General features: G+C 34.5%; 1 protein-coding gene across 1 annotated transcript in view; it reads right to left on the bottom strand.

Annotated features, from left to right (window-relative positions):
- LOC129225254 (histone acetyltransferase KAT5-like) overlaps window positions 1–17,160 on the bottom strand; it is a 77,157-nt gene that overhangs the window by 37,646 nt on the left and 22,351 nt on the right. The window contains exon 2 of the mRNA XM_054859835.1: window positions 11,048–11,102. Within this exon, the coding sequence (XP_054715810.1) occupies window positions 11,048–11,102 (55 nt within the window). The remainder of the gene's footprint in view (window positions 1–11,047; window positions 11,103–17,160) is intronic.

The raw sequence follows: 17,160 nt of genomic DNA, 5'->3' as shown, positions 1-17,160 counted from the left end.
CAAACAAAGTCACACATGTTAAAATTATAACAGATTTTCTATCAATAAAAAGGTCGCTTTCCAGTAATTTTTCCAAGGGGGCTTTTACAGATTTAACTCTTGAATACCATCTTGTGCCACTCAGAGATTGTCAAGTAAGAGCCTCAAGATATATTCGTTGATGTGAAAGTATTTTTTGATGTGGTATGTTTTTTAAAAATAACATATCTTTACAATAAGTTTCTATGAAAGCATATAATACATCGAGGTGCTAAAATGTGTTTCAGGTACAAGGAATTAATGAACACTAGCTAAACATAAAGTTATAATATGAGCATAAAAATTTATGTAAAATGACATGGAGTTTACTCGTAAAAGTTGCTCAGTCTCAACACTGTACGGGCATCTCATACAAGATGCACCATCCTAACATAGAATACACAATTTTGAAATGTTTAATCCACATAAAGAGATTACTTCTTTAATTAAGGCAAACAATTATTCTCCATCAGTTTTTTCTCTTGAAAATGCAGGCAAATGATTTTCTAAGTTATCTAAATTGAATTTACCTGTTTTTTATTATTCTTTATGAAAAATTTGGGGGTGCAACCGCCCCCTTTTGCTCCCCCAACAATATTTGCTATCCCAGATAGTGTTTCTTTTTTTTTGGGGGGGGGGGGGGTGAAAAAAAATAAGTTTTTTCTTGCATAGTGTCAAAATGCTTATATTTCCAGCTTCGAATAATTCCTTTCTCTTTCAACAAAATACTTAACTCTAAGAACTGAATTATTGCAGCCCGCTATGGCAGTTTGTGGTAAAATTTTAAAAGAAGAAACCAAAGACAACCAGCTGGTTTGATTTTATATTTGGTTGCAACGTTTTCATATGTCTGGTACAAGGATGAGAGTGGACAGAGAGCAAAAAGGGAGAAATCCAAAAATATTTCGTGAAAGGGATGATATCCAAAACTGCATCAAAACAGAACCTGGAAGCCATGATATTCAAAAATTCAATAAAAAATGTCTAATTTACCAGTTTTAAAGGTAATACATATTTAATTAAGTATAAGTAATAATTTTGTATAATTTGCTACATTGTACCATTTCTTTCAAGAGTGTTTATTCCTAAATAAATCTAAATTTTGAGAAAGAGGTAACAATTTCTAACCCCTAAGTTCTTGAACAAAGGGTTGGGAGAGTCAGAGGTCAATCTTAACTGCATCACACAATGGTGTCAACTTTTCATATTTTTTACATTTGTTTCGTTAAAAACATTTGAGTTTGTAGTGTTAAACGAGTGAGAACATAAATTTAAAAATTAGGTCTGTTTGTAAAGTCAAAATTTACAATAGAGAGAAAAATCTAAAATTTCTTTGCGGTAGAACATACTTTTCATAGTAAGAATCGAAAATAAATATATAGGTATATAAACAATTGGTTATCTTTTTCTTTGCATTGGAACCCAAAATTTATCTTTAAAAACTTCCTAATATGGTTTCGGAATAAAAAGAACAACTTGCAGCCTCCTTGTTTAATCATGAAATCTCAAAACTTTTAACAGGTTGTAAAGCCTAAATGGTTTGGATTCACCATAAATATTTTTTACACTTTCTTAAATACACAAAAAAAGTAACAATGCCAAGTTTCAATAAAATTCAAGACTGTGGGTGCTATGCCACATTTTTTGATTGACTTTTGCATTTTTTCTAAAATAAATTAAAGAAATAAAAATATTATTGAAATGATGAATAAAATAAGCAGATATAAGGTACCATATAGTAAAAAACAACACAACATTAAAAATAATTGAAATACTTGCAGGATGCAAAAAGAAAAAACAAGGCATGGAAATTTCAGTATTTTATTAATTATTTGTATCTTCTCTTTGGCATTTGAAGCACACCCTGATCCAATGGTTGGCAAAGAGCTGTTACATTGGGTGGCATAAATACAGCTCTTATGGCACCATCAGTAAGTTCATCAATGCACGGGTGAGATGGTGCATTGTCAAAAATTAACAAAGCTTTCCTCGGCAAACCATTGTCCTTCAAACGTTTTTTGATAGTTGGTACTAATTCATTGTGAAACCAAGTCTTAAAGATGGCTGAAGTCATCCACACCCTCTTATGATGTGTGTAATGTAGAGGCAGTGATTCCAGACTTTTAAGACTTTTAAAAGCTATAGGTTTTTTTGACTTTCTTATCAAAGTCAATCTAAGTTTATGATTACCTTTCCTTGAACCTTTCCTACTGATTAGTCATAAGTGTTGTGTGCAAAAGTGACCGCAAGATAGCTTCTAAGTAATGTGTCACCTGTGTTATTGGATGATCAGAATGCACCGAGGATGCAGGCAGGGGGTAGAGAAAGAAAACCATTTTAGTACTCTTTATTTTGCCCATACACTTCCATGACCAAATGAGTTTTACAATTTTTAGTTTTACCAATAACCGATTTCAAACATTCTTTACCAGGCCAGATAGTACGTAGTACAGATAGTCGGGAGGCTGATAATGGGGAGTCTACTGAATATATATCAGGTTTGGAGTAATCTCTGATTATGTAATTGTAATCTGCATAATCAATTACATTTTTGTGCAATCGTAATCATAATCTGGAAATGAGACACTGGCAATCTTGTAATCATAATTTTAATCAACTGTTTCTTGCATAATCGTAACTGTAATCTAAATTTCAATAATTGTAATCTCGCCTTGTAATCGTGTAATCCTGACTTGCTGCAAGTGAAAACTTATTAACTGAGATTCTACAGTGGTATAAAGGAGATGGGATCCGGACAGAAGAGAAGATAAGACTTAAATGGAAATGCAAAAAGAGGCCTTTAGGCACTGCTGACGATTGTCAAATGAGGATTATAAAGGAGCCGTATCGTAAGTCGTTTGTACCCTGTAGGTGCCATTGACAGGGACCCTGCAAGAAAGGTCTCTGTCTCCCGTGGTTTTAAGGATTGGTCATCAATTTTCCTTTTCATCACTCAATGACAGGCAAACAAGCAAAGCTACCGCCTCGGAAAGAGAACAATATGAACAGTACTAGCATATGTTTTAAAAAAGTTATATGCCTTTTGGGGTTCTTTTACTTTCATTAAGAAGATGTGTAACCAACACTGCCTTCAAAAAAAAAAAAAGAAAGTGTTCTCATTTTTGGAAAAACCTGCCCATATTTCCGAAAGTGATACCGTATTTTTGGGAATAAGCGCAGTACTCGGTGTAAGCGCCGCATTGTAATATATTCTGAAAGAAAAAAAATGTTAATGTATGCGTCGCATTCGGTGTAAGCGCCGCACTCTTCATAAGCATGTGTTAGCATAAAATATTATTTTATTTTATTTAGTTTTTATTCTCGGTCCACAGCCGATAATTTAAAGAAAATAATTTAAAGTTAAGTGTACCTACTTTAATCCCAGTCTGGTAAAAGTAGAACCTGTCAACTAGTTGGTGCTAACACTTCAATCGACGATTCCCCCACGCCATAATTAATGGCGACTGTTTACTGAAACCATCGGAGATTGCATGTCTCGATGTGTCGATTCAGAAAAGTTGAGTTGTCACCTGATCGACTCGAATTAATTCCACTTGTTGACCGCACGTGCTATGGAGAGGAGTACGAATATTCGCGGTAGTGGAATATGCAAATGAGTGATGGTCGAAGTAGAAGTTAGTGTGGTGACGTCATCGAGGCATGGAATCTCATTGGTTGATAAAACATATATATTGTTGCGAGTGGCAGCGATCTCACTCACGTTTTTCTTCTTTCAACGATCCCCAGTGGTTGGTTCTGATCGTGAAGCCTAGTCCGGCTCACGTGTGGGGGGTTTTTCCCCGCGATGCTAGCGGGGGTTTTTGTGGTATGTGATGTTTAATCTTCCAAGTCCTGGAATTAGTGAGTCCAGGTGAAGAACCTGTTGTGTTGTGTCCGGCAAATTAAAATGTCGGGGATGTGAGTTCCACGTGTCTATCTGTGATGTTTACCGATCTACGTATTGTGTAATGTTGCCTGTTCAGTCCGGACATTCCTGAAGTGTGATTCGGCGGACCTTTTGTGCGTTTTCTACCTGATCCTTCGGAGTGGCAAGAGACTGCATCGACATCTTGGTGACATTTTTCTTTATATTCTGGAACCACTTTTGTTATGATATTTTGGGGGTGTATTTTATGGGGATGTTATTCTAGTCATATTTAATAAATGTATTTTTCTGAAACATGTTTTTTGCTTGTCTCCAACTTGACATTACACGGCCAGTTAATGTTGGCTTAGTTTAAATATCTTAACTTCTGGATTTTAAACTTAACTTTAATTTATGCCAACAAAGTGGTAGCAGAGCTCGGTCGAATGTCATTTTGGTTGGAGACAAATTTGCAAAAGTTTTCAGAATAATGGAAAGGGACTATCGAAACATTAAGAAACTTAACTCCTGCAATTGGGCAACATGGTCGAAAAATATGAAAATGGTACTGATAGAAAGAGATTTATGGGAATTAACCCAAACAAAATTAGAAGAAGGTATTTCGGCAGAAATAAAGAAACGGAGGGGCCAAGCAGTGGCGATTATTTACCTCAACATAGAGGATGAGTTAAAACAACTAATAGATGATTTAGACGATCCATATGCTGTATGGACGTCATTGAAATTGAATTTTGAACCTCCGTCTTTAGCCCGTGTTGCCGGATTGTGGGAGGAGTTTTTTTCTAGCAGAATTAATGAAAAAGAAACTATTGGAATGTTCGCGGCTCGATTGAAGTGTTTGCTCCGACAGTTGGAGGAGAATGGCTATAAAATGGATGAGAAATTAAAGGGATTTCAACTAATACGTAGTTTAGATCAAAATTTTAGGGGAATAGTACAAAATATTTATAGATGGGATGAAAGTAAATTTAACTTTTCAAATGTTTTGGATGAACTTTTAGCAGAAGAGGGGAGATTAAAATTTTTAGGAAATGAAAATTTTGGAAATAGTAGTTCAAGTGTTAATGCTTTTTCAGTTCAGAATAAACACCAGACTGGGCGGAAAGTTGAAAATGTAAATAAATTTGAAACGAGAGTTTGCTTCACATGTGGGAAAAAGGGGCATATTTCGGCTCGGTGTTGGAGCAGAAAACCAACTAATCAAAATAAAGGTAATCGTAATTTTGTCAAACAAAGTAATCCCCCTAAGGCTGGAATGTTTTGCACCATCAGTAAAATATCAGGAGTGCAGGCCAACAACACAAATTTGAAGGAGGAAATACCAGTATTTTTACTGGATACAGGTGCCACGGCACATTTCTGTAAAGATAGGGACTTGTTTTGTGAATTGAGGCCTGTTAAAAATACAAAAATGGAAGTAGCTGTGGGCAATGTAAATAGTCAAGTCGAGGGGGTAGGGAAAATTGTTTTCGAAATTAAAACAGATGGTAAGCTAGTAACCATCACATTGAATGAGGTCTATTATGCTAAAACACTTAGACGAAATTTGCTTTCCGGATCCAGGATAGACAGTCTTGGTTTTTCATTAAGGTGGTATCCTGGTAAAATATGTATTTTTAATAATGATGGTATCAAACTTTTTTCTGCATTTTTAATTGATAAATTGTATTTTGTAAAACCCACTTCATTTTTAAGTAATCAAAGTAGTGACTCACCACCAAATGTAAATGTAACCGAGGTCAAAGGATTAGACCTGGAGTTGTGGCATGAACGGTTTTGCCATATTAATTATGACAGTATCTTGGAAACTGAAAAGAAGAACTGTGTCAAAGGACTTAATATAAAAAGTAGAAACCGGCCAGATTGTGAGCCTTGTATTATTGCAAAGAAAAGAAGGTGTTCATTTAAGCCCACTCCAGGGATAAGGTCTAAAAGACAACTTGAGCTTCTTTTCATGGATCTAGCAGGGCCATTTCCGGTGGAGTCACTAGGGGGGAAAAGATATATTTTTTCCATAATTGATGATTTCTCAAGGAAGTCCACTATTTACTTTCTAAAGTCAAAAGATGAAGCTTTTGGATATTTCCTTAGATACCAGAGGCATGTAGAGAGAGCCCTCAACAAGAAAATTTTGGCCATAAGGTCTGATAATGGGAGGGAATTCACAAATTCTAATTTTGAGACCCACTTAATTAAAGAAGGCATCAGCATAGAAAGAACCAACCCTTATACTCCCGAACAGAACGGGGTAGTAGAAAGATACAATTTGACATTAATGAATGGGGTTAGGGCAATGCTGAAAGACTCTGGACTAAGGGAAGAATTTTGGGCGGAAGCCGCCTTATGCTTTAATTATGTTAGGAATAGAACAGTCCTAAAAGAAAGGGGGAAAACCCCATTTGAGCTGTTCTGGGGAAACAGGCCTTCAGTAAGGCATTTCCGGAGGTTTGGATGTATTGCCTACAGAGGCATGCAAAAACAAAACCTAAAGAAATTTGACTCGAGAAGTAAGAAAGGCATAATGGTGGGCTACGCAACCCAAGCAAAAGGGTACAGAATTTGGGACCCAGAGCTAAAGAAAATTTTTGAAACTATTAATGTGGTCTTCAGGGAAAATTTAATTTGGGGGAAATCAAACTTGAATGGGAATGTAGACAATGATGATGATTATTCTTTTATTAAACCTATTAGTGAAGTTCTCTTAGATAAAGAGATAGATGAAAGAAAGGCTCCCACCCCTTGTGAGGAAATTGAATGGGTGAGGGATGCAGTAAAAAGAAAGAAAGGGGACCGTACTGATATCTATTACTATGAAAAGGGAAATAAAACCAGGTTAAGGTCACCCAATGATGTAGAAAAATATTGTAAGAAGAATAACATTGTTTACAATCCTGAACTATTTGATTTCAAAAGTAAAAATGTACCTGATAATCCTTTGTTTGATATTTTTAATTCTCCTAAGGAACAAATGGAACCCGAGCCAGAGGCAAATTTGTCAGAAGTGCTAATTCCACAAAACTATAATCAATGCTTGAAAACCCCAGAAGTAAAACATTGGCAAGAAGCCATGTCAGAAGAAATGAAAGTGATTCAAGAAAGGGGGGTGTGGCAGTTAGTTCCCCAGCCAGTTGGTAAACCAGTACTTGGTAATAAGTGGGTCTATGACTTGAAGAGGAATGCTAAAGGGGAAATTGCCAGATTTAAAAGCAGATTGGTTGCGATGGGAAATAGGCAGGTGGCAGGTGAATCGTATTCTCAGGTTTTCTCCCCAGTTATCAATTTCTCCCTGATAAGAATGTTTTTCTCAATTCTGGTGATATTCCTGGGTTGGAGCCATTTTCAATTAGACGTAAAAAACGCATATCTTTATGCTGATTTGCATGAAGAAATCTATATGCGACAACCACAGGGTTTTGTAATCCCGGGAAAAGAAGACTGGGTATGCCGTCTAAAGAAATCGCTATATGGTCTCCATCAATCGGGGAGAAATTGGTACCTGGAAATTGATAGGGTTCTCCAAGGTCTAAATTTTTTGAAATTTAAATGTAGTAACTGTGTCTATACAAGAAACAGAAATGTGTTTTTATTGATGTATGTAGATGATATAATAATTTTTGGAAAAAATGAAATCATAATTCAGGAAACAATTCAGGATTTATCAAAACATTACGATATTAAAGAATTAGGGAGAACTAAAAAATTATTGGGGGTAGAATTTGAAGAAATAAATGGGGGAATTTTTATACACCAAAATTCTTATATTAAGACAGTTTGTGAAAATTTTGAAAAGTATCAATACCCATACTCGACCCTCCCAATAGCGAAAGGTACAATTTTGTCTTTAGGTGATTGTCCAAAAACGGACCAAGAAATAAAAGAAATGGAGAAAGTACCTTATCGCAATTTATTGGGATGTTTGTCCTATATAGCAGGGAAAACTAGACCGGATATTGCATATACAGTTAATTTATTATCTCAATTTCAAGCAAATCCGGGTAAAAGACATTGGCAGTGTTTATTAAGACTTTTAGGTTATTTAAAATATACAAATTATTATAAATTAAGTCTATCTGCAATAAATGAAATTAAAATCAATGGTTTTTCTGACTCAGACTATGCTGCAAATAGGGACGATAGGATTTCGATGGGGGGAATTATTATTTACATTGACAAAGTACCTATTATCTGGCGAACATTTAAACAAAAGTGTGTTTCATTGTCCACCATGGAAGCTGAGTATATATCTTTGACAGAAGCAGCAAAAGAGGTGGTGTGGTTAAAAAGAATTTTAGAAGAAACATCACATTTTGAAATAGCTGGATATAAATTTAACGGGTCTGTAATTAATTGTGACAATATAGCTGCAATAGAATTTTCAAATTCCCCTATAGAAAATTCCAGAACAAAGCATATTGATGTCAGATATCATTTTTTGAGAAACTTAGTAGAGGAAAATACATTTGAATTAAAATATGTGAAAAGCGCAGAAAATCCTGCGGATACGTTTACCAAGCCTCTGACTCGGGGTACATTGAAAAAAATGTGCAAACTCATTTTTGGTAATTATGAAAATGTAAAAGCTTAATATTCAAATGTGTAAATTTTTCAATGTTTCTCAAAAGTGTTTAAAAAATTTTTTTTAATTGTTGTTTGAAATATGTCAGTTTTCATGTCGTTTTGAAGTGTATCGTGCTGTGTAACCGAGAAGGGGGGAATTTGTTAGCATAAAATATTATTTTATTTTATTTAGTTTTTATTCTCGGTCCACAGCCGATAATTTAAAGAAAATAATTTAAAGTTAAGTGTACCTACTTTAATCCCAGTCTGGTAAAAGTAGAACCTGTCAACTAGTTGGTGCTAACACTTCAATCGACGATTCCCCCACGCCATAATTAATGGCGACTGTTTACTGAAACCATCGGAGATTGCATGTCTCGATGTGTCGATTCAGAAAAGTTGAGTTGTCACCTGATCGACTCGAATTAATTCCACTTGTTGACCGCACGTGCTATGGAGAGGAGTACGAATATTCGCGGTAGTGGAATATGCAAATGAGTGATGGTCGAAGTAGAAGTTAGTGTGGTGACGTCATCGAGGCATGGAATCTCATTGGTTGATAAAACATATATATTGTTGCGAGTGGCAGCGATCTCACTCACGTTTTTCTTCTTTCAACGATCCCCAGTGGTTGGTTCTGATCGTGAAGCCTAGTCCGGCTCACGTGTGGGGGGTTTTTCCCCGCGATGCTAGCGGGGGTTTTTGTGGTATGTGATGTTTAATCTTCCAAGTCCTGGAATTAGTGAGTCCAGGTGAAGAACCTGTTGTGTTGTGTCCGGCAAATTAAAATGTCGGGGATGTGAGTTCCACGTGTCTATCTGTGATGTTTACCGATCTACGTATTGTGTAATGTTGCCTGTTCAGTCCGGACATTCCTGAAGTGTGATTCGGCGGACCTTTTGTGCGTTTTCTACCTGATCCTTCGGAGTGGCAAGAGACTGCATCGACATCTTGGTGACATTTTTCTTTATATTCTGGAACCACTTTTGTTATGATATTTTGGGGGTGTATTTTATGGGGATGTTATTCTAGTCATATTTAATAAATGTATTTTTCTGAAACATGTTTTTTGCTTGTCTCCAACTTGACATTACACGGCCAGTTAATGTTGGCTTAGTTTAAATATCTTAACTTCTGGATTTTAAACTTAACTTTAATTTATGCCAACAGCATGCATCTAACATTTAATAACTTAAAAGCACAATCAGTATAGTCGACGCTCGTTATAACGACTCCTGTCTTCCAGAAAACAGTAGGTTGCTATAACAAGAGGCCGTTATAACATACTGCATATTATTCAGGCATTTTGCACAAATAATGCACAAAATTCACCAATAATTTCTGATAGTTGTGCATCATTATAAAAGAGGATCAAGAAAGTAACAAAATGACGTTAAAAATGTTTTGTTAGTTTCTTTCTCTTTTTAAAAGTTTTATGCTGCAATTATTGTAGAAGCTTTTCACTTTTTTGACTTTTTCAAAAATATATAACTCGTAATGTCTACCATTTTTGCACGGTTTTCATAACTTATGGAACCCTATACCAACAAGTATCTGTTTTCAAAGGAAATATTTTACCTTTAGAAGAAATATAAAATGTTTAAGTGTTGGTTCTCGAATAGTTAGCCCTGAGGGACTAACAAAAATTGAAATTTAGCCTTGGACGTTATATTGGAATGAATGGTTCTGGTTGGACGCTCTAATGGACGGCAAAGTAACATTGTATCTATGGAACAGGAAATGGGACTTCATGCATCAGTCGCTATTACAGAAGGGTCGCAGTAATAGGAGTTCCTTCTATAGAGCGTTGACTGTAGTAAAGAAAGCTGGATTAAATGTAAATATTTTTTTTTCTCTCATTAGTATTTTTAATTAACAATAGTGAAATATTTTCAAAAATCCTCATTTTGCACTTTTTGCCTTTGGCATCCCTCGATTGGCCATCACTTTCGATGGTTAATTTATCCAATATCCAACGGCAAATGCACCTCTCGTCAATGCCAAACTCTCTGGCAGCAAGATGATTTCCAATTGCTTCTGCCTTTATTACCTTAAACTTAAAGGCAACAGTATAACTTTTCAATCGCTTAGGAGCATTTCAAAAGCAACTCAGTGAAAACGTTCCGTAAAAAAAGAGATGCCAAGAGCGCACGAACGACAGCAAAAGATGACTTCTATTAATTAAATGGTAAATATTTATCATTGTGCAAAATGTACTGCATATTTGAGCTTAATTTGTAATGGGTTTACTGAAGTGCCTGAACTGACTTTAATTGAATAATCGCAGAATATAATAGAAAACTGCAGAGGTAATTTTCTTCTTTATTCACTTTTGGATTTAACAAAAAGTTTATCTTAGGCACAACAAATGACAGGGTTGAAACTGAGATGGACAGTGTAAGAAGAAAATATCATTTCCGCAGCATAAAAAATAATCTTGCAACAAGTAATGAAAATTACACTTAAAATGTTTGTGCAAAAAATACTGAAGAAATTGTTGGAAAAAGATCAATAGTATAATACAACACTATAAAATAATTTATTTTTAAAAAAATGAACAGAGAAAGTGAAAAGTTTTATCCTTACGTGTTTCATCAAGATTTCTCATTCGAACAGGCATCCTGCAACCTTCAGTTAAAATCTGAAGAACAAAATATACAACATCAGCTTCAGTTAACATGACTACATCAGAAATTTAGTAGAAATGTTTCACATGTATTCTAAAATACCTTTAGGGATTTTTTTTTTCTTGTAAAATACTTACACTTTTAAAAAATTTAATAGCTGTTTGGTAAAAACAAAGTTTTTTCTAGCTTTTTGTATTGAAGTGAACACATAATTTCACTACTTGACTCAGTTAAAAAAATATATTACATATATAAATACAAATATGACAACCAGCAACAGGCTCTGTGCCCAGCTGCATTGGTCCTAATCAGTTTATTAGTCCTCAATGAAGATCAATAGCCCTATTAAAGCTACCCACCCCTCTGCTCATTACCGCCTCTTCCATTAAGCTATTTAAAGAGCCCACAACCGTACTAAAGCAGGGTTTGTACTCAATTTTAGAAATAAAATGAAGGATTTTTGAAGGAGTTAAACGAGATTTTGAATTAGTACAAATAGGCTGTCATTAAATGTTGTATTTTTTTTCAACACTTTTGACCCCTCCCCCCTTTGTAATTGTTTATAAACATATTGTTACCAGGGTTCGCGTTTACGCGCTATAGCAGGTTTTTTACGCAAATTCGCGGAAAAGGGACGCAACTTACGCGAAAAATCGGGTCCCAGGGACCCAGAAAACCCAAAAGATAAGAACCAGAAAAAAAAAATTGAAGAAAATGCTAAAAAATCTATTTAGTAAATGCTTTTAAGCTTCAATGACCTGGAGAATCAACAGAAAGGGATTAAAAAGACCCTATCTCTTTATCAGCTATTGGAACACACCCCTACTGTTGACCAGTCAATGGAATTTTAGTGATAAGACTGGAGCTTACAGTGACCTCCTGGGCAGAGATCATAGAGCAAAATATTGCAAGTTCATAAATAGCTCATTGTACTGTATTCCAAAAATAAGCTCTCCCTCAACATTTATCTTGAGGAAATTCCTGAAAACAGCAATAAAAACTAAAAGTAAGAGTGGTTTCAATGCAATCTTCAGGATTAATACAAGACAACTGTACAGTAAAAATATAGCTATTTTGCATTCATGTAACCAGAATTACTTTTGAAAATCACTATTTTACATTCCCAATAAAAGGAGGGAAGAAAAAAAAAGGCAAACATTTTCCCAATCACGTTAAACACAAAGTTCTGAACTTCACATTTTTCTTCTTAAATTGCTTATGAATACTTGCATTGTTGCATTTGATACAAAAGCACTTTAATCTTGTTCCTTTTCTAGTAATTCATCTCTTTCTGATGAGCTATTTTTATTTGGACTTGCAAAAGTTGGGTGTTAATCGATTTTAAAAATAGCACAAAAGCCAAAACAGATATTTTGAATGAGTCATAAGAAAGTCAAATATAGTGATTTAATTTTGCAAATGAGCAATTGCACATGAAAAAATGTTTCGTTTTTGCGATCGCGATTTTTGCATTGGGTTCATTCGCTAGCTTTTTAGTTTATTATTATGTAATTTGTAATGATAATTGGGGGGGGGAGGGGGGTTATTCACTTTTTTTCACTAAGAAAATTTCCAGGAAAACAAAGGTTAAGGGAGTGCTTTTTCCTTGATCAATCAGAGGCACTTGTTTTTTATTTTATCATAAAATACATTTTTAAAGTAAATTTTGAGTTAATCTTATTGTAACTGACCAAATAGTTTCTCACATAACTAAGTCTTGCAAGAGTATATTATTTGAAAATAATTTCACAATGATAATCACAAAAAATTAGGGCAAAATTAACCAATTTATCTTATTTCATGCCTTTTTTTCCCCAAGTATAAATATTTTTATATTATTCATTTACACGCTAAGATTTTGTTTAAAATTTAAGGGACTCCTTTATTTTCCACCAAAGGACCCAAATTTATTTCATTAATGGGTCCCTGGGACCCAGGTTACGAATAGTTGAGCGCGAACACTGGTTACAATAACTATGTGATGTCACTTTTTCTCACCCTGTCTCTTCCCCCAGTCACAATTTCATGAATCCGTCTTCCCCTCAAGGCATGGCATCACTTGTGGATGACCCTTTTTAAAATAAAACTGTAATTTACTAAACAATTGTTTTTTTTTTTTAAACACAGTCACTTAATATAGTGCATCAACTTATGTGCTTTAAAATATCTTTATATCTTTACTAATATTATAAAGAGAGAGGGCGGATTTTTGTGTGTTTATGTGTTCGAGGTAATCTCTGGAATCACTGCACCTATTTGAAAAATTCTTTCACTATATGAAAGGTGCTTTCTTACTGAGTAACATAGGCTATAATTCGAAAAAAATCCGATAAATAGTTCTTTTTTTATTCAAATTTAGGCCCAAATTTCACATAAATTGCCTATTATTGGCTATTAAACAGGTCAAAAATTACTTGCACATATTAATATTATATATCATTGGAAAGGGTAGAATTTTCCGTGTTCTACGCAATTTGTTACAATGCTCTAACTTAAATACGGCGGGAGTTATTTGCGTTTTTAGCTCGAACATTTTTAGGCTTAGCAGAAATTTAGGCACTACTTTCTTCATTATATCTATCAATAAAAAGTGAAGGAGTTGTCCCACAGTTTTCTTTTTGACAGCATTGGAAAAAGCGAAATTTTTTACTCCAGATCTCTCTCGACCTATGGTCGAAAAAATTAGCTTCTATCGTCAAAGGAAAAAGTTACAAGCGTTTTTAAATCAATTTCGAAACATGTCATTTTGATTCAGGTTGTCAATCATTTTATTTTTGCGTTTCCATGGTTATGCTTTTTGAATCCATTGTTTATTTCCTTATTTTGCATCTCTTGAACTTATTTTATTTCATGTTTCCATGGTTACGCTTTTAAAATCCATCTTTCGCATTTTAATTTCTTAAAAGTATTTTAATATCTGTCGCCATTGTTTGGAAGGGCAATTTTGCATGGTGTTTTTTTTTCTTTTATTTAAGTTGTTCTTTAAGTTATTAAGTTATTCTTTTAATTAATTATTGAATATATGTCACTTGACACAATTTTTGTTCTCAAGGAGACCGGGCAAAGTCGGGCAATGCAGCTCTCAATATATAAAGATTTGAAAGCTACTGTTAATGTGATTTTATACCGTTTTGATATGGAGGATTGTATTGCTTTAAGAAAAAGCCAAGCTATTTTGAAGAAAGAGATTCTAAGAGCAAAACGCTCATCTTTTGGCAAGTTTCTAGAGGGCATGGACTACCGAAAAGACGGACCAAAGGCCTTTAGATTTTTATCTGCGTTAAACGGTAAACACACACAGCCTTGCAAACAACCTTTGAAGATTGGCACAAGAACTTTGACCTCAGAGCAAGATATTGCTAAGGCTTTCTTGAAATTTTACCGCAAGATTAGTAATTTTAACCCACCGACTAGGATTACGAGGGGAGAAATTATCCCCTCTGGTGATGATCAAGCATGGAATAGCCTTTTCTCTTCGCCTTTTACTTTTTTGGAATTTAAAAGAGGACTAAATTGCATGACAAGAGGAAAAAGTGCTGGTCCTGATGGTATCCTCCCTGAATTTGTCTTGGAGCTTGGCCTTAAAGCTAAACAAACACTTTTAAATTTTATAAATAAAACATGGGGCGGCACTTTCCCAAGCCTCTGGAGAAAGGCTGATGTTATGCCTATCTTAAAACCTAGAAAAGACCCGACTGACATACAGAATTTTAGGCCCATTTCCTTGACCTGCATCCTTAGTAAATTAACCGAAAGAATGATCGTTGATCGACTTCAGTACTTTTTGGACCACAATGGCCATATCTCTGAGAGACAGGCTGGTTTCAGATGAGGATATAATACGACTGAACAAATTGTTCGACTTACGCAACATATAAAGGATGGTTTTCAGAGGAAACAAAGTACTCTTGCTGTCTTGGTCGATTTTAAATCGGCGTTCGACCGTATTTGGATTAAAAGGCTACTTAAGAAGCTGCTTTATATGAAAGTGCATGGAAATCTTTTTAAATGGATTAAGGACTTTCTTTCACAGAGACTCTTAAATGTAAAATACGGTAACTCTCATTCTGGTTTTGGTCAAACCAGGCAGGGCCTCCCTCAGGGGCTCAGTTTTGAGTCCTGTCCTTTTTAACATCATGGTAAATGACCTTTTGAGTTTTGTTAAAAATAGTGTTCCAGAAACTGAGTCGCTGTTGTATGCTGATGATCTTGTTATCTGGTTCACTGGCTCTGACATCTCTATGTTGGAGAAAACACTAAATTTGGCTTTAGAGGCTCTGACAACCTGGACCCTGGACAATGAGTTCAAAGTAAACTTGGAAAAGACAAATTTCGAACTCTTTACACTTAGTACCCAGGGGTCTGTCCAGGATTTTTCACAGGGTCCGTTTTTTGTGAAAAATTAAATAATTTTGTGAAAAATGAATAAATTTTGTGAAAAATAATTAATTTCGCAAAAAAAAAAAAAATTGTTAAAACAAAATTTTATAATTTACAGATGGCACAAACTGCATCAATTAAACTTAAAGTTGAGTGTTTCCCTCTTCTATGTCGAGAATATCATTCTGGGGTGTTTTTCTGATATTTGGCGGCGGGGGGGGGGGGGGGGGGGAGCATCGCTCTCTCAAGTATCAATATTTATCTACCATTCTACATTTTGTTAAATTATACTACAAATATTTCTGTCCAGTATTTAAAATAATTGTAACAAATAAATAAATAAATAAAATTCAGAATAGGGTTCAGCATTTAACTTTGTGACCCAAGACACTCTTAAAAAGCACAGAATTTCGTTTAAAACGTATAAATTCCGTGATTTTAAACAAAAATAAAAAGTTGTTTTAATTGTTTACCTCTTAACAAAGCGTAATAAACATCAAAAATTCGAAAAATCGGATTCCGATAGCGGATGCAAAGAGATCGCAATTCTCAAAGTGAAGGCATCAAAAGTATAAAAATGACTTGTAAAAGAAATATTTTTGATAAAATTATTTTAAAATTGCATTTTAAAGTCCTATGATAAACATTTCATTAACATCTGTGGACACAGTTGAAGCAAAAAAAATAAATAAATAAAATAAAATAAACCATCTATTCAGCATTTTAATTTTTGACTCATAACAGAAAATGGAATTTTGCTTTAAAAACTTGAACTGAGAGTTCTAACAGAAACAAAGAGACTTTTCATTTATTTGCATCCTAATAAAGCGAGGTTAGCTCGAAAGAAGAACAAAATATGACTCTCATATCGGATGTTAAAAGATTGCATTTTTCAAAATGTAGACATCTAAGGGGAAAAAAAACGGTAATTAAAAGAGTTTATTTAAAGTTAATCATCCTTGTTAGCATCCAAAAATCAAAACCCATATAATTTTCTCCCAAAATAACAATTAAACATCGCACTGCACCGAAAAAACGCAAATATTGACAAGCTAGTAAAATGATGAGAATATTTTCTTTCAAGTCATTATAAAGGTTCAACGCCAGACGCTAAGTATAGATAATTTTGAAGTTGGTAACCCTATCTGAAGCGATCATATTTTTTCCCCACCCTTATTATCCTTTTGCAGTTCTAAGTTCATTTTGCAGATAAATATTATTATTGTTTATTAAATCATGAGCAGGGAGAAAAGTGCTTACCAATGCCTTTTCAGAAAAGTTTACAATAACACCGCTGCTAATTAGCTGTGATAAAACAAACAACCATTATATTTATTTGGCAGTAGCAATTCAGGAGCATCGCAAGAGTGCCGATTTTTTTTTTTTTTTTTCAAAATTAGCCGATTTTGTATAAGCTGATCCCTCTAATTTGACTTCAAAAAAGGTTCCAAAAATTATCGGTTTATACACAGAAATACAGAAATATGCGTTATTTTGCTTTCAGATTTGCTCTTTCAATAAACAATTTGTGAAAGATCCGATCTTGTTTATTAGAATTTTGTGAAGGGTCCGTTTTATTTGATCGGGATTTTGTGAAAGGTCCGTTTTGTATGATCGGGATTTTGTGAAAGGTCCGTTTTGGTTGATCGGATTTTTGTGAAGCGTCCGTTACCGGACCCAAATATCCTCTGG

Source organism: Uloborus diversus, chromosome 6 (assembly GCF_026930045.1).
Source record: "Uloborus diversus isolate 005 chromosome 6, Udiv.v.3.1, whole genome shotgun sequence".
Classification (NCBI taxonomy): domain Eukaryota; kingdom Metazoa; phylum Arthropoda; class Arachnida; order Araneae; family Uloboridae; genus Uloborus; species Uloborus diversus.
Note: the sequence above shows the minus strand (reverse complement) of the source record. Positions and strands in the feature narration are given on the sequence as shown.